The sequence below is a fragment of the Acanthochromis polyacanthus genome, chromosome 15 (assembly GCF_021347895.1).
Source record: "Acanthochromis polyacanthus isolate Apoly-LR-REF ecotype Palm Island chromosome 15, KAUST_Apoly_ChrSc, whole genome shotgun sequence".
Taxonomy (NCBI): domain Eukaryota; kingdom Metazoa; phylum Chordata; class Actinopteri; family Pomacentridae; genus Acanthochromis; species Acanthochromis polyacanthus.
The window spans coordinates 33,069,543-33,088,739 of NC_067127.1; the positions used below are offsets into that span (position 1 = coordinate 33,069,543).

Sequence of the window (19,197 nt, forward strand, 5' to 3'; positions counted from 1 at the left end):
ATTGCAGTGCAAAGCAAGACGGACTGATCAAAGAGAGACAATAAGCGCAGGTTTACCTGTAAACTGTTGACTTATGGCCATGTTGAATCTCACTAACAGTGTATCCATCTGATAACCATTTGTGGCAAATATAATTTGATTTCTGTGTCAAAGTTTTGACCAAGGAGGAGGATTTCCTGCCTCAGAATGGGCCTTAACAACAACCTCCAATGCCGAGGTGCCAAAAACTGCAGTTCCTTGTTAAAATCTCCAACTTTACAATAGAAATAAATACATTTACAGCCTGGTTCAAAAACTGTTTTGGTCTCTATAGCTTTTTTCCATGCTGATGGAAACTCTACAGGGGGTGAATGGTAAATTATTCATCCACTTAGAGTCTATTTGGGCGTAAAATAACACCCAGTTAATTCATTTTAGAATTAGCTGGGAGTTAGGAGGAGCCAGGTACTGTCAAAATGATAACCCCGTTCTTCAGGAAACCTATGTGTAGCATCACGGAGGGTTTATATACAGTCAACTTTGTCTATAGTTACAATAATAAGCATGACTGTTCTGCATACAGTAAAGGCATTACATCTGTGTTCCTTATTTTGCAGAAATATATGTACTTTTCTGTTGTTTCTGAGCATTTTATAAATAAGATTGTATATTATAAGTTGAGGAAATTAAATTTCATTTACCAAAACTACTTAAAAACATTGAAATTGTTGTGTTTAATCTCCATTTTTTTTATCTTTGTGTACAGGTACTTTTTTGGTGGTGGGAAAAGTCTCTTTGTGTGGCCACAAAAAATCTTCTATGAAAAAAAACAAACTAAACTAGATGAGCCCTCAGTAGATGGCAGAACCACGCCATCTACTGGCGTGTTTCAGTAGATGGCAATAAATACTTGCATATGACTCTGTATCAATTTTGATCATCCTACGTATATCCCTTCCTACTTGATCTGCTGACCTGTAACTCCACAACTGAGCAGGGGACCTTAGACCGATCTTCAGTGCCATGTTTGATTATCCTGACATCAGCACTTGCAGAGATATCGGAGCGGACATACACACATACATACCCACATACATACTTACCCAGCCAGATACTGCACCGAATGCAGTAACCCCGCTGACGTACGTCAGGCGTGGTTAACTACACCTGAACAGCAAATTAACTGGATGTGAGCTAAAAGCGACTTATATAGTCGACCTCAGAGAAATGCACACTGTAACACACTATAGAGGCTTTTGTTAGCATCTCACCCAAAACTAACAAGTATATAACACTGTTTTCTTCAGATCCTGCACAAAGCCAATTCTACTCAAGTTAACGGCAATTCTCTGAAAATTCATGATCCTATTTTAAAGCCTAATGATTCGCATACAAGTCTGAGACGATGAATTCTCTCCACATTTACGACAACAAAAGAGCAAGAAGGATCATCTGAAGGAAACCTGCAGCCTTACCCGTCTACCGACTCCAGTTTTTCACAGAAAACGGTCAGAACCGTCACCACGTCTTCACACAGCGCCTGACTGGTGGGAGAAATATCTGAAAACACCGTAAAAAGGTTAATTCCACTTTATCTTTGTTCAATATGCACCTAAAGCGATAAAAAACTCATTACTTTTCCCCGTGTCTTACTTCTTCTCCCCCTCACCTCCCCCTCTTCATTCCTCTGTAATAAATATAATAAAATCAACACGATCGCTGTGAACCTGTTTAGCTTTCCACCTGCTGAAGCATCTGTCTGAACCCTTCATGTGTATGTGACTGTTTATGGGATCATAAAGAAGCATTGAAACGTCTCTGTGAAGGTGTTTTCTCACTACCTTCAGATTGGTGATTACAACGGTTTTATACCAGCTATAAAGAGTTTGTGGTTGACACTAAACATGACTGAACTTCCACAGCCGCCGCTGGCCTCTGAGGCTTTAGTGCTTCATTCAAAATGAACACATTATGGATGGAGAAAACTGCAGAGGCTTTGCTATTTTTGGATTCTTGCTGCGACAAGGGCAAAAAGAAGTAAAGCGCCAAAGGAGGAGTCACTTTGTTGTGTAGGTCAGAAGGGTTTATCCTCTGAGAACATAACAGCAACTTGTGAGGCTCATTTAACATGAATTGCAGTCCCCAACCAGTGTAAGATGTACTTCTACTTCGTCATAGGTGTCTTGGTGGCCTCCCTCACTCGTCTCTTTGTTGTAACTCCTGTATCTGCATCTGTTCATAAGAAGCTAGTATTCCATGCCTATAAATCATCCATCTATTCTCTATACACCGCTTTATCCTCACTAGGGTAGCGGGGGATGCTGAAGCCTATCTAAGCTGACTCGGGTGAAGGAAGGGGACACCCTGGACAGGTCATCAGTCTGTCACAGGGCCCAATAAATCATATGTTATGTTATATAATAGAGTTTTTTACGGTCTTGTAGCTAATAGAGGAGACATAAAGGTAACGATGTACCTCTTCTCTGCAGCGGCGGTGCAGTCACCTCATCTCCATCAGCACCCTGAGGACCAACACAGAGCAGAGGGCACGAATTTCAACCCGATGTGACATCATGTATACCTGCATAGTGACTATGTGTGTACATGTATGTGTATGTGTGTGTGTGTGTGTGTGTGTGTTGACCTCCTGTCTGTGGCGCAGCTGCAGCGTCAGGTCTCCCAGAATCTGGCTCAGCGTCGCCCTCACCGCCGTGTTGATGCTGCGCTGGTGGCAGCTCGACACGTAGGTCTTGATGCACACCTGGAAACACACACAGACAGAAAGCTGTGACGCACAAGAACGGACACGCAACGAAAGTCGGGGGGAGATTTACAGGAGGTTTCCATGGCGTCACTGGTCGCTGCGGTAACCAGACTAAGGAGGAGGATGTATTATCAGCGTGTCAAACATCTTCCGGACGGAGTAGAAGGTCACAGAAGGAACACTGTAGATCACTGCGAGATGAGACAGCAGCTAGTCAGCAACACACACACACACACACACACACACACACACACACACACACACACACACTATGTTTTTCTATCTTTGTGGGGACTTACCATTGACTCCCATTCATATCTAACCCCTAACCCTAACCCTAACCCAGACCAAAACAATGGCTAACCCTAAAGAAACGTTTTTGCACTTTTACTTTTTTCAGTAACAACAACATGGCCAAGAAAGCACTGTTTAAACTTGTGGGGACCGAAATGAGGTCCCCACAAGTGACATAGTTTTTGGATTTCCTACAGTTGTAAGGACATTTGGTCCCCACAATGTAGCAAATGCTAAAACACACACACACACACACACACACACACACACACACACACACACACACACACACACACACACACACATACACAGTGTTTTCCTATTCTTGTGGGGATCTATCATTGACTCCCATTCATATCTAACCCCTAACCCTAACCTCAACCCAGACCAAAACAATGGCTAACCCTAAAGAAACGTTTTTGCACTTTTACTTTTTTCAGTAACAACAACATGGCCAAGAAAACACTGTTTAAACTTGTGGGGCCCGAAAGATGTCCCCACAAGTGACGTAGTTTTTGGATTTCCTACAGTTGTAAGGACATTTGGTCCCCACAATGTAGCAAATGCTAAAACACACACACACACACACACACACACACACACACACACACACACACAGTGTTTTCCTATTCTTGTGGGGATCTACCATTGACTCCCATTCATATCTAACCCCTAACCTCAACCCAGACCAAAACAATGGCTAACCCTAAAGAAACGTTTTTGCACTTTTACTTTTTTCAGTAACAACAACATGGCCAAGAAAACACTGTTTCCCCACGTGGGGACCTCATTTTTGGTCCCTACCGTGACGCGAGTCCCCACCGAGATGGTGTGGAGTCAGGTCAAAGTCCCCACAAGTCCCCACCGGTATAGCTAAACGCGTACACACACACACACACACAACATCAGACACAACACACACTTTCCACTGGATGCTTTTATCACTGCTGTATCTTCAGAGTATAGCTGTTTTGGGGGGGGGTTTAGCTCTCATGGACCCTCAGTCAAGGTTCACTCCTTATATTTAGCCAGTAAGTGCACAAACACAGACACTTTGCTTTGTGCAGTTTTTGCTATTTAAAAACCTTCAAGGATGTTCAAAGTGTGACGAAAATCACAACACGCAGCCGATTCCTGACTAAAAATTCAGAGGATTCAGTAATAAAGGCTTAAAGTTCAGACGAAAACAGCTGCAGGAAATCTGAACAGAAAGACCGAGTCTCTTTGAAGGACTTTTTTTGCCCTGTTGGCATATTTTTTCCACTTAAAAGAAGCTTTAAGAATGTTATTTTGTGGTATTTGTTTGAAGACGGTGAAGTTCAGGAGTAGGGTTGCTGGGTGTGGATTTCCACAGTCTGAGAAAAAACCTGAAATATTAAAGCATCAGTGAGACGAAATCTGCAAGACGTGAGGAAAATTTTTGATGTTTCATAACATTCTCCGTCTGTGATGTGATTGGGACATACACCTCAAAGACTGAACAGCCTATAATCACCAAATAAAGAAGTTAAATCAATTATTTCAATCACGCTTTTATAGAACAAACTGCACATGGATATCCACCCAATTAAACAACGTAAAAAAGAAGTACAACTAAAAGAAATTAAAGACTAATTTCTCTTCTGCTAATAATAAAACACCTCTTATAAACCAAATTAACATCAATTAACCTGAATGAAGCTGACTGAGGCTGCAAGTGACTGTCCAAACTTCTTCCGTAATGCGTTTATTGCAAATGTTCAGATTGTAGAGATGATGATAAAAACGAAAAACACTGGTTTACTGAGATCACATGGACTTGTGCTCATAACAGTGATTCTGAATTGGATTATTTTATGCTACAATGGTGAGTGAGTTTCAAAGAATTGTATTTATTTTACCATTTTCTAAATGAAATTTCAAGGATTTAATTAAACTGTCAAGCTGTACCTGATTAACCCTCTGAACTACAAAGACAATTTTTTTGCTTCTGTCATATTTTAACTTACTGTTGGCTCATTTTTCACTGCAATATAAAGTTCAGTACCTCTATGGAAACACAATAACCATGACTAGAAGTAGAGAGAACTCAGAACTATAACTTATGTAGTATGACACAATTATTATGCCACAAATCATAAAAATGGACAAACAAAAGCTGAATTTCTTTGACTATTTACAAAAATGCAGAAAATGTTCAGTATTTTCTCCAAGGATCTGGGTGTTACCAAATGCTGGGTCTACATGTCACAGATATTTTATTAATTACACTTTTAAATCTATCAGTACCTTTAGTCTTCCCTACACTGCCTGCAGTTCAACCAAAAACTTCCTGAATTTCTGTCATTTTGTCACAGCTGAGTACTTCGTAGTTGCAAAATACTTAGTTTTTACAGAATTTGGTTCATGCAAAGGCTTTGTTTTTGCCTTTTTAAAAATGAAACATGCACAACAACGTGATTTGGTTTAGCTTTTCAACAAAACATGATGTCAGTGATGATTAGTTCAAGGACTTTCCTGTTTTTACAGTTTTGGCTCTTGTAAATGGTGTCATTTTGGCAACAACTTGCCTTTCAAACCCACCAGGAGATTTTTCAGGTTAAGTTTGTGTAACACAGTGTACTCCAATAAGAACTGTTCAATATCACAAACCCTTGCAGAGGTAAGCAAGAGGAAATGTCAACGAAAAATGCCAGGATTTATTTTACTAATTATCCTCTGAGAATTGAGGGGCTGAGAGCTGCCAACCCAAACAAAGAGCGGATCTGCTAATTATATTCAGATTCGACTTTTGGTCGCCTCGGGGATGTTTTACATCACCTGCCTAATCAATGAAAGATCAATACGTCCTGCACCATTAGGCCTCACAGCTGCAGTGACTATGTATGTGTGTGAGAAGGTGCGGCCTCCCAAAATTACAATTCCTTTCAGCTCCTATCGTTTTAATGCTTGCACTTCCTGCAGTCAGTGAATGCTGTCCGTTTTTATAGCTGCCGTTTAGTGCAAGTAAGAACATGATCAAGGTTTAATATTTAATATCTTCAGCCCAGAAATGTGAGGTCATGTCTCTGGAGCTGATATGAATAAAGCTGCTCATTTGCACAAAGTCTACAAGATAAAAGACACATTTATTTATTTGACCTTTATTTTGCCAAGTGAAAATGTTTGAGAACCAGTTCTCATTTGCAGACATGACCCGGCCAAGAGGAGCCAGCAGGAACAAACGCACACGAACACAAATAAACAAGTAAGAAGCATGGGAGCATGTGCATGTGAGTGGAAAAAATGTGCATGAGGTGTAAGAAAGTTTGTGTGTATATACATATAAGTATGCATGTAAGTAAGGTCCAAAGTGATAAGCAGCCGCAACAGACAGCTACAATCTGTTGGAGTTTAAGCTTGAAGGTGGCGAGTGCAGTCAAAGTTGTAAGTTTGAGGGTGTTTTGTAAGGAGCTCCAGTCGTTAGCTGCTGCAAAGCGAAACAAGGCATGTCCAAAAACAGTAGAAGCATTTAGGAAGATGAGCTTGATGTGTTCACTAGACCCAGTGCAATATGAATTATGGGCGATGTGAAGAAGAGAGGACAGGTAGGGAGGCCTGTTGCCCAGACCAGTGGTGAAATTACCGGGTTTGAAGGAAAGGCCACCGCACCAATTTATAGAGATCGCAGTGGTGAGTGTGGAAAGGTGCGTTAGTGGCAAAGTGTATAGCTGAGTGATAAAAAGTGCCCAATTTTTTGAGCACCGTACTTGGGGCCATTTTGTGAATGATGTCACCATAATCTAGAATGGGGAGTATTGTCGTCATGATGAGGGTGTGTTTGGCAGCATGAGTGAAGGAGGCTTTGCTGTGGAAGAGGAAAGCTAGTCTGGCTTTGAGTTTGGTCTGAAGAGTGTTAATGTGTGTGGCGAAACACAGAGATGAATCCAGCCAGAAGCCTAGATATTTATAGGATGTGACGTACTTCACAGGCAAGCCATCTGTACAGCTGATTGTAGGGGGGCTGGACACAACAATCCTCCTGTCAGAGATGATGCATTTGGTTTTACTGTTATTGAGGCTGAGGTGGAGGCTGTGAAAGGACTGCTCAGCAGAAGTGAGGCTTAGCTGAAGAGTTGATGCTGCAGAGTGGAATAAAGGGCCAACTGACTATAAGATGATATCATCAGAATACAAATTGATCAGGGAACTGCCAGCAGCTTTTGCAACATCATTAATGTAGATGGAAAATAAGGTTAGGCCCAAGTTGGAGCCCTGAGATATACACATGATGTATTTTACTACTATCTGTTCATGTGACTAATGAGAAATGTTTTCTGTTCCGTGACATCTAAAACGTGCAATATCGCAAGTTTGACTTTCACTAAAGGTTCAGGTTTAAAATTCATATGTTAGGTTTCAGTTTCGCAGTAGAGATGTTTCACCAACAGTTCCCACTAGATTTAACAAGTTGACCATGAGTTGTCTATAAAACCTGGTTGTAGCCAGCATGGAAGTGCTTCAAACCTGCATTCTGTCTAACAGCCACCAGGGGGCATCTCCTTAGGTTCCAAAAAGATGTCAGACTGTATAGAAGTCTATGAGAAAATGACCCCAGTTCTCTCTTAATTTGGTACCTACGTAGGCATTTTCCTGAAGAGTTTGGGGTCTTAATCGCTAGTTTCACAACTTCTTCAAACAGCAAGGTGTTATTTTTTTGTTTAGCTTTTAGTCTCATTTACAGTAAAATGGACAATAACGCAATGTGTGCTTTAGGGCAGAGTTATCGTATGACTGACAGATTGAGCTGTGCCGCTTGTTTGTCATTTCCAGTTTCAAAAGAGCAAGATACCTAACCACCAAATCAAGGAGTTCAACAAACTGTAGAAAATAAAAATAGAAAAAGAAAATCCTTTAAAAAAAAAAGAAGTGATGATCTGGCAGCAAGAGCGTCACACAAAAAAGGTGAAATACTGAAATATTGTACTGTTCTGAAACTATAAAAATGTTAATATTAACCCTTTACGCTTCAGTGCGTCCTACTAATTTGCATAGGAATTTCAAGAATGTCCGACGGCTGCAAACACGATTATACAAACACTATACGCCGATGGAAAGCTTAGATTCTCATGAATCTGCCGGTATAAACCACTTTCAGATGTGATTACCACAGCGGGTGAGAAAAACACATTTGTCCGACAAAAACGAATATTCATCCATCCGTTCTCTATACGCGGCTTCAACGCACACAGCGCGACTCACATTTCCGGGTTCATTATTACACACAGAAAAAAAGATTCCACAAAAAACGGCCATAATCCAACCTTTTACATCCAGACAACACAAGCCAGTAAACTATTTTGTCCAAAACATGTCCTGAAGTCGGTATAAAATCCACGAATCGGTCGTTTTCAAGGAAATGCACCTCGTGATGTGCGTCCAATATTCCCTGTATTTTTCGTCATTTTTTTTTTTTAAAAATAGAATATTAGCGATTTTTTGTACTGAAAACGGCTGGAATTGACTGAAGCTTAAAGGGTTAACAGCAAATAGCAGAAATACATATTTTTAGCTGCTGTAAATCCAATTAAACACTGTCATTTGACAGTCACACACTATAAAAGAATTAATAATTATTTGATAAAGTACAGATTTTTTTTTTTTTTAAGGGAACATGATTTACAGTTTTTCCGCTTGTGTATTTTTTATTTTATTTTTGTTTACAGCCAACATGTAAATTCCTAGTTTTTTGGTTATTGTTGTAATTTCACTAGGTAGAATCTGCAAAAAAAATATAAAATTAGAGTTAAATATAATAAATAAAATAACAATTATTTTAAAAAATAAATTAAATCAATAACAATAAAAATGAATGTAAAATTAAATAACATAACAGTTAAATGTTGTGAAATAAATTTTAATGTATAAAAAATACAGATTTTTTTTTTATACGGACCACAGTTTTCTTTTCGATCTGTTTTTTTCTTTCTTTCTTTTTACAGTTACTGTGTAAATTAGAACAGGTATTCTCTTGTTTTTCACCGTGTAGCACTTTGGTCACCCTTTGGGCTGTTGTAAAGAGCTATATAAATAAACATTTGATTAATTGATTGATTACTTTATTTCTCAGCTATTCCAAGTTATTATCTGTAGTTTAACAAAAACAGGGATAATCTATAAATGAAGAGTATTTTTTTTTTTTAAATGACAGTTCTAAAATGTTAAAAAAAAACATTCATTTTCTGTGTACGATATTCAACAAACAAATGGGGGATGCCACAGTCATGACATCCATCTTTTATACAGTGGGTACGGAAAGCATTCAGACTCCTTGAAATTTTTTCACTCTCTGTGTCATTGCGGTCATTTGCTAAAATCAAAAAAGTTAATTTTATTTCTCATTAATGTACACTCAGCACCCCATCTTGACAGAAAAAAACAGAATTGTAGAATTTTTTGCAAATTTATTAAAAAAGAAAAACTGAAACATCACATGGTCAGAAGTATTCAGACCCTTTGCAGCGACATTCATATTTAACTCACATGCTGTCCATTCTTCTGATCCTCCTCGAGATTATTCTGCTTCTTTATTGGAGTCCAGCTGTGTTTAATTAAACTGATTGGACTTGATTAGGAAAGGCACACACCTGTCTATATAAGACCTTACAGCTCACAGTGCATGTCAGAGCAAATGAGAATCATGAGGTGGAAGGAACTGCCCAAGGAGCTCAGAGACAGAATTGTGGCAAGGCACAGATCTGGCCAAGGTTACAAAAGAATTTCTGCAGCACTCAAGGTTCCTAAGAGCACAGTGGCCTCCAGAATCCTCAAATGGGAGAAGTTTGGGACGACCACAACTCTTCCGAGATCTGGCCGTCCAGCCAAACTGAGCAATGGTGGGAGAAGAGCCTTGGTGAGAGAGGTAAAGAAGAACCCAAAGATCACTGTGGCTGAGCTCCAGAGATGCAGTCGGGAGATAGGAGAAAGTTCCACAAAGTCAACTATCACTGCAGCCCTCCACCAGTTGGGGCTTTATGGCAGAGTGGCCCGACGGAAGCCTCTCCTCAGTGCAAGACACATGAAAGCCCGCATAGAGTTTGCCAAAAAACACATGAAGGACTCCCAGACTATGAGAAATAAGATTCTCTGGTCTGATGAGACCAAGATTGAACTTTTTGCTGTTAATTCTAAGCGGTATGTGTGGAGAAAAGCAGGCACTGCTCATCACCTGCCCAATACAATCCCTACAGTGAAACATGGTGGTGGGAGCATCATGTTGTGGGGGTGTTTTTCAGCTGCAGGGACAGGACGACTGGTTGCAATTGAAGGAAGGATGAATACGGCAAAGTACAGAGATATCCTGGAGGAAAACCTCTTCCAGAGTGCTCAGGACCTCAGACTGGGCCGAAGGTTCACCTTTCAACAGGACAATGACCCTAAGCACACAGCTAAAATAACAAAGGAGTGGCTTCAGAACAACTCTGTGACCGTTCTTGACTGGCCCAGCCAGAGCCCTGACCTAAACCCAATTGAGCATCTCTGGAGAGACCTCAAAATGACTGTCCACCAACGTTCACCATCCAACCTGACAGAACTGGAGAGGATCTGCAAGGAAGAATGGCAGAGGATCCCCAAATCCAGATGTGAAAAACTTGTTGTGTCATTCCCAAGAAGACTCATGGCTGTACTAGCAGAAAAGGGTGCTTCTACTCAATACTGAGCACAGAGTCTGAATACTTCTGACCATGTGATATTTCAGTTTTTCTTTTTTAATAAATCTGCAAAAATTTCTACATTTCTGTTTTTTTCTGTCAAGATGGGGTGCTGAGTGTACATTAATGAGAAATAAAATGAACTTTTTTGATTTTGGCAAATGGCTGCAATGACACAGAGAGTGAAAAATGTCAAGGGGTCTGAATACTTTCCGTACCCACTGTATACAGTCTATGGTGCAGGTGGGCCTCAGACAAAGAAAGCTGGTTTTGGTCGTTCCAACGGTGGCATCAGATTTCTGCAGGAAATGTTTAAAGAGGCCATTCACTGCTTCGACTGTCTCCAGCTGTAGATATGTGTTCATGTAACTGATGCTCATATTAGAGATAAAGTTTAAACATCGAGCTCCCAGCGTCTGAAACTGAACAAATCCCTCAGCACTGCCAATCCCTGCATTAAGAGCCTGCACTGGTTGTTTGGGATGTTACTGATAATGGAGTGTTGCTGACAGCCTTTCCAGCCACCCTGAGTTATAACCCAACACAAACAGAAGCACTCCGGCACCAGATGGCCAGTCCTGGCAGCACACAGCCCATTAACACACCACGCTGACCAGGTTTTTATGAGCTGTTAATGGACGTCACACATCACCTGGGTACAGGAGACGACACTGCCGCCACCGAGGGAGGTGACATACAGGAAAACACTCAGCAATGTGGAAAACAATACGTGGATTCTGGCATTTGGGTTTATGTTTGGAGATAACGGGTGGCGGGACAGAGAATTCATGGCTCAGATGACATTTTCAGTTGAATATTTTTGCATTTCTGCTCAGGAGAAATATCAAAAGACGACTGTATTATACTTTTTGTAAATGAGTCCTTCTCAGGGGAATCATAAAGTCTTTAAGTTTGGTTTTTGAGTATCACATAGTCACAACACTTTGGCTTAATATGGTTCTGAAGCCCATTTGCACTTTTGCATAAGCATGCACAGTCACCTTAGATTGTAATAGGAGCCAAAAAAGCATCAAAATATCATTACAGACAATATATGTTGAGTTTGATATGTTCTAAATACTACCTAAAAGAGCTAAATATGCTACCGTTATGCCCCACCGTAGCTGTAAAGGTCCATAAACAGGGAATTTTTACACAAAGCAACAAACTTTTTAAACATTCTGAACAAGCAGATCAGTGCGGATGAAGACAATAGTGTAGGAGAAGATTCTATAGATGTTTTGATTCTATTTTATAGTCATGACTGCATCTCCTTATGAACCAGTTGTAACTGCTGTGACATTACAGGTACAGGGATATACCTGAATACAAATACGTAACTTAAAAAAGCACAAATAATGCGCCGAAGTTGATCTTTCTTCCATCCAGATTTGTTTGTTACTATTCTGTGAAATAAGTGAGCACTGTGACTGACGTATGTATTTCCATTATTACATAAACCTCATCAAACTAATTCATATCTGTCTGTTCCTGGTTAACACTCAGAAAAACTTGTGTCCAAGAGGAGGAGTATCATGTGTAGGAGTTAGCAAGACAAAAGCCAAGTTTGGCAGCTGGATTTTTCTCAAACCTCTGCAAATTTCAGATTCAAATGAAGCATAAAACCTGCAGTTTTTAGCAGTATATTGTGATTTCCTCCAATTAAAAAGAAAATAGAAAAAGTACTGAAACAACCAGCATTTTACCTTGGATGCCGACGTGTATTTATCAGTCAAATATGTAATGCAGCATGTATCAGCTGCAAGTTTCAAGGAACTTTGATTTAGCATCCAGTAACACCTTAAGCATTTCAGGGTTATTTAAACAAACAACACTTCCAGTCTACAGATATGGCATAAGTCTGCACGATATTCCCAAAAACTGACATTGCAATATTTAATTTATATATATATATATATATATATATATACACACACATACACTTTGATATATAAAATACAGGAGATTTCAACAGATGAATTGAATTGCTCAATGTGGAAAGAATAATAAAAGAGAAGGTTTATTTTTCAAAAATTTTGAAGCCCAAATGTCCTCCAATTCTGGAATGACCCACAGACATATTTCAGCATTTTAATGGTGATTCAGCCTTAAAAATCACAACTGGCCCAGAGGTCACTCTTAGCCTACAGTATATTGTTCAGCGATCCCTGTCAGAGTTTGCATGACCAAAACAGCCGTCACTTTATTTTCAGCTCATAAGTTCCTCCTGCTCTTTGTTTGTGTATTCCCAAATCAGCTGATCTTTACGCCTGTGTGCTTTTGTGTGTGCATGCTGGAAAACTCATCTCACTTTTTTCTGAATAACCGATGAGATTATAGCGTGAGACTAAGGCCTCGAGGTGAACAGGGACAGAGCAAAGCTTCGCCTTTAAAAATAGACTTGATGTTTCGCTTGCTGTGTTCACACTTCACTTTCTTTTTTAAAACAGCGCGTGATGCAATCTGTCATCGGCTCCATCTGAGAGAGCCCGATCAATACCGTGAAAAAAAAATCTATGCCTCCGTTTTGCTTCGTCATGGTGGAAAAAAGTTAAAGAATGGCTCCACAAATACGAAACGGAAATGGTGAACAGAAGAGGAGGTGCAGTTTATAGCATCCTTCTAAGGGAAAGTTTTGAGGTCAGATGAAACAAAAAAAATATCTATTTGGCCACAATTATCAGAAGCATGTTTGGAGGAGAGAAGGTGAGGAATTTAACCCCAAGAATGCGAAACCTACAATCAAGCATGGTGGTGGCAGTATCATGGTCTGGGTCTGTTTTGGTAGGTTTAGGAAGTAAATGGAATAATGAGGAAGGAGGATTATCAACCCATTCTTTAGGAAAAACAAAAATCATCAGCCAGAAGGTTGGATCTCAGATGTAGTTGAATGCTTTAACAAGACAACGAGCCCAAACACACATCAAAAGTGGTAAAGAAGTGAATTAATCAAACTAGAATTAATGTTGTAGAATGGTATTCCACAAATCTTGTCTTCATGAAGACACAAATCTGTGTCATAAAACCAACTAATAAAACTGAACAGCAACAATTCTATCAAGAGGAGGGTCAAAGATGCAACCAAAAGACTGGGTACGACAAACCAAAAGTTCCTAGTTGAGGTAAAAATGGCCAAAAAACATTAAACCAAGTTTTAACATTGTTGTATGAGGAGGAGAGAAAGTGATTCCTTTAACCTCAAGAACACCACACCTACTGCCAAGCATGGTGGCAGCAGTATCATGCTCTGTGGAAGTGGAGCTTTTACACAAAGTAAATGGAATAATGATGGAGAATGATTACCTTTATTTTCTGAGGTAAAAATGGCCACAGTTGGATGTTTCAACAAGACAATGAGCACAAACTTACATCAAAATTGGTAAAGAAATGGTTCAATCAGGCTAGAATGATGGTTTTAGACTTGTCTCCCAAAAGTCCTGACTTAAGTCTGAGTCAGAAAGACAACACAATTCGGTGAACTGTACCAATTCTGTAAGGAGGAGGCTTCAAAGAAACAACCAGAAGCTTGTGGACAGCCAAAGGACATTCATCAAAACATTAGCATTGTTGTATGTATATTTTTGATCCAGCAGATTTTGTCATAATTCCAGAAGATCTTACAAAAAATTATGAAATAACCAAAACATATGATTGCTTTCAGTGACAAAGCTGCACATGTCTTAAACACTCCATCATTGAAAATTCAGAGTTAGAGGAATCATTGGAAACTCAAGACCACTATTATATACATGGTTTATACAAGTGAATGTAAATTTCTGTTCACAACTGTTTATTTGGAGGAGAGAAGGTGAGCCCTTGAAATCAAAGAACACCAAACTTACCATCAAGCATGGCGGTGGCAGTATTATGCTCAGCAGCTGTTTTTTGTGTATATAAGTTACTTCCTAATTAAAGCTCACTTTGTTCTTAAAAACAACTTCAAACTGTTCTTGTCTATGCTGGTTTAGTCCATCTTAATATGTCTTATCATTCCAACTCATAATAGGTACATCATTAATCATTTAAGGACACAAACAGCTGCATCTAAACAGCTACACCTTTGGCTGTTGCACAACTTCCTCTTTCAAACTACAGCTGAACAAGGAGTCTAAACCATTCCAAGTCAAAGCATGTTATTGGATAAAATATCAAATATCTAACACTGAAGCTGTCATGTATTAAATGAGCAGTCCTACCTCTGCAATCCGCAGGATGGAGTCTCCATTAATGTCAAAGTTTGGCGAGTAGGTGATGCACAGCAGGACCTGAACACAGAACACAGAGACACAGTCTTAATAATAAGGAGGAATCCATTATGATGTGATTAATGCTTCTATTGTTCTTAAGCCTCTGCATACTAAGCAGCTTCTTGAATACTTTGCTCCCGTCACATTATTCTTCACTGCAGACTCATTTTTCACTGCAACATAAAGTCCTGCACCTCTGTGGAAACATAATAACTATGAAGAAAGAAGGAGAGAGAACTCAGAAATGTATTTTGCTGTATGACACTGTTGTTATGCCATAATCTTAAAAAAAAGAAGCAAAATTTGAATTTGATCAAATTTGATTATTTACTTCACAATAATTGAATGAGAAAAGTACTCAGAGTGCAGTACTCCTCCAAGGCTGTTCATTCCCCCATATAACATTGTTAGAAATGCAGCATTGCTTTGTTTTTAGAAATGCAGTATTTGTTTCTTATTTATTGATGATCAGAAATGATGGCAAAATAGAATGTGGCCATTTAATATAGATGTACAGGTGGGTCTCGACTTATGTTAGAATTCAGTTCCTACGGCGTGACTCAACATGATTTTTGCATTAGTCAAAATTCACATATCTACTTAAGTATCCACAGTGCCTTGTGAAAGTATTCGGCCCCCTTGAACTTTTCAACCTTTCGCCACATTTCAGGCTTCAAACATAAAGATACAAAATTTTAATTTTTTGTCCAGAATAAATAACAAGTGGGACACAATCGTGAAGTGGAATGAAATCTATTGGACATTTTATACTTTTTTAACAAATAAAAAACTGAAAAGTGGGGTGTGCAATATTATTCAGCCCCTTTACTTTCAGTACAGCAAACTCACTCCAGAAGTTCAGTGAGGATCTCTGAATGATCCAATGTTGTCCTAAATGACTGATGATGATAAATAGAATCCACCTGTGTGTAATCAAGTCTCCGTATACACACGTGGACAAAATTGTTGGTACCCCTCAGTTATAGAAGGAAAAACCCACAATTCTCACTGAAATCACTTGAAACTCACAAAAGTAACAATAAATAAAAATTTATTGAAAATTAAATAATCAAAAACAGCCATTACTTTTGAATTGTTGATTAACATAATTATTTAAAAAACAAACTAATGAAACAGGCCTGGACAAAAATGATGGTACCTCTATAAAAGATTGAAAACTATTTGACCAGAGTGACATGATTAACTCAGGTGTGTCATTTAATTGACATCACAGGTGTTTCCAAACTCATAATCAGTCAGTCTGCCTATTTAAAGGGAGACAAGTAGTCACCCTGCTGTTTGGTGAAAAGGTGTGTACCACACTGAACATGGACAACAGAAAGCGAAGGAGAGAATTGTCCCAGGACATCCGAAAAAAAATGATAGACAAACATCTTAAAGGTAAAGGCTATAAGACCATCTCTAAACAGCTTGAAGTTCCTGTGACAACAGTGGCTCATATTATTCAGAAGTTCAAGACCCACGGGACAGTAGCCAACCTCCCTGGACGTGGCCGCAAGAGGAAAATTGATGACAAATTGAAGAGACGGATCGTTGGAATTGTATCCAAAGAGCCCAGAGCAACCTCCAAAGAAATTAAAGGTGAACTCCAAGGCCAAAGTACATCAGTGTCAGATCGCACCATTCGTCGTTGTTTGAGCCAAAGTGGACTTCATGGGAGACGACCAAGGAGGACACCACTGCTGAAAAAAAACTCATAAAAAAGCCAGACTGGAATTTGCAAAAATGCATGTTGACAAGCCACAAAGCTTCTGGGAGAATGTCCTTTGGACAGATGAGACCAAACTGGAGCTTTTTGGTAAGGCACATCAACTCTATGTTCATAGACTCAAAAACCAAGCATACGAAGAAAAGAACACTGTCCCTATGGTGAAACATGGAGGAGGCTCAGTAATGTTTTGGGGCTGCTTTGCTGCATCTGGCACAGGGTGTCTTGAAAGTGTGCAAGGTACGATGAAATCTGAAGACTATCAAGGCATTCTGGAGAGAAATGTGCTGCCTAGTGTCAGAAAGATTGGTCTCAGTCGCAGGTCATGGGTCTTCCAACAGGACAACGATCCAAAACACACAGCCAAAAACACCCAAGAATGGCTGAGAGAAAAGCGTTGGACTATTCTAAAGTGGCCTTCTATGAGCCCAGATCTGAATCCCATTGAACATATGTGGAAGGAGCTGAAACATGCCATTTGGAGAAGACACCCATCAAACCTGAGACAACTGGAGCTGTTTGCTCATGAGGAGTGGGCCAAAATACCAGTTGACAGCTGCAGAACGCTCATTGACAAATACAGAAATGGTTTAATTGCAGTGATTGCCTCAAAAGGTTGTGCAACAAAATATTAAGTTATGGGTACCATCATTTTTGTCCAGCCCTATTTCATTAGTTTGTTTTTTTAAATAATTATGTTAATCAACAATTCAAAAGTGATGGCTGATTTTGATTATTTAATTTTCAATAAATTTTTATTTATTGTTACTTTTGTGAGTTTCAAGTGATTTCAGTGAGAATTGTGGGTTTTTCCTTCTTTAACTGAGGGGTACCAACAATTTTGTCCACGTGTGTAAATGCACCTGCTCTGTGATAGTCTCAGGGTTCTGTTTAAAGTGCAGAGAGCATCATGAAGACCAAGGAACACACCAGGCAGGTCCCAGATACTGTTGTGGAGAAGTTTAAAGCCGGATTTGGATACAAAAAGATTTCCCAAGCTTTAAACATCTCAAGGAGCACTGTGCAAGCAATCATATTGAAATGGAAGGAGTATCAGACCACTGCAAATATACCAAGACCCGGCCGTCCCTCTAAACTTTCACCTCCAACAAGGAGAAGACTGATCAGAGATGCAGCCAAGAGGCCCATGATCACTCTGGATGAACTGCAGAGATCTACAGCTGAGGTGGGAGAGTCTGTCCATAGGACAACAATCAGTCGTACACTGCACAAATCTGGCCTTTATGGAAGAGTGGCAAGAAGAAAGCCATTTCTCAAAGATATCCATAAAAAGTCTGGTTTGAAGTTTGCCACAAGCCACCTGGGAGACACACCAAACATGTGGAAGAAGGTGCTCTGGTCAGATGAAACCAAAATCAAACTTTTTGGCCACAATGCAAAACCATATGTTTGGCGTAAAAGCAACACAGCTCATCACCCTGAACACACCATCCCCACTGTCAAACATGGTGGTGGCAGCCTCATGGTTTGGGCCTGCTTTTCTTCAGCAGGGACAGGGAAGATGGTTAAAATAGATGGGAAGATGAATAGAGCCAAATACAGGACCATTCTGGAAGAAAACCTGTTGGAGTCTGCAAAAGACCTGAGACTGGGACGGAGATTTAGCTTCCAAAAGGACAATGATCCAAAACATAAAGCCAAATCTACAATGGAATGGTTCACAAATAAATGTATCCAGGTGTTAGAATGGCCAAGTCAAAGTCCAGACCTGAATCCAATGGAGAATCTGTGGGCAGAGCTGAAGACTGCTGTTCACAAACGCTCTCCATCCAACCTCACTGAGCTCGAGCTGTTTTGCAAGGAAGAATGGGCAAGAATTTCAGTCTCTCCATGTGCAAAACTGATAGAGACATACCCCAAGCGACTTGCAGCTGTAATTGCAGCAAAAGGTGGCGCTACAAAGTATTAATGCAAGGGGGCCGAATAATATTACACGCCCCACTTTTCAGGTTTAAAATATCCAATAAATTTAGTTCCACTTCACGATTGTGTCCCACTTGTTGTTGATTCTTGACAAAAAATTAGAATTTTATATCTTTATGTTTGAAGCCTGAAATGTGGCGAAAGGTTGAAAAGTTCAAGGGGGCTGAATACTTTCACAAGGCACTGTATGTCGCTCACCTACGCTAACACCTTGGTAAAATCATAATTTAGGACATTAAAACACTGTACATAACGTATTTGTCCGCTCGTCAACTCGTTCCCGTGCAAAATTTGTTTTACCATCGCAAACGCTGTACGTCGGAATGATGGAACAAGACTTTCTTTATAAATTTATGGGAGATGATGACGTAACCATGAAACATCGTAGGTCGAGGATGTCGTAAAACCGAGGAACTGTTGTATTCACAAACAAAATGGCCTTGCGCTGATCACAGGCGTGTGTTATGCATGCGTACATTAAGCATGGATACCAAGTCATGCCACCTAAATATGTTGCGGGCGGCAGGAATTGATGGGACTCAGAAACACCCCCACAATTTAAGCAATTGT

At 39.8% G+C, this 19,197-nt stretch overlaps 1 protein-coding gene across 7 annotated transcripts in view; it reads right to left on the minus strand.

Moving 5' to 3' along the window:
* arfgef3 (ARFGEF family member 3) overlaps window positions 1–19,197 on the minus strand; it is a 105,197-nt gene that overhangs the window by 69,377 nt on the left and 16,623 nt on the right. For all 7 annotated transcript variants that reach the window (XR_007947132.1, XM_051959744.1, XM_051959742.1 and 4 more), the window contains exons 5-8: window positions 14,904–14,972; window positions 2,624–2,740; window positions 2,456–2,501; window positions 1,455–1,539 (exon numbers count right to left, since the gene is read on the minus strand). Coding sequence is in view for 6 of the 7 variants with exons in the window: in XM_051959744.1 (XP_051815704.1) it covers window positions 1,455–1,539; window positions 2,456–2,501; window positions 2,624–2,740; window positions 14,904–14,972 (317 nt within the window). In the remaining variant the exon portion in view is untranslated. The remainder of the gene's footprint in view (window positions 1–1,454; window positions 1,540–2,455; window positions 2,502–2,623; window positions 2,741–14,903; window positions 14,973–19,197) is intronic.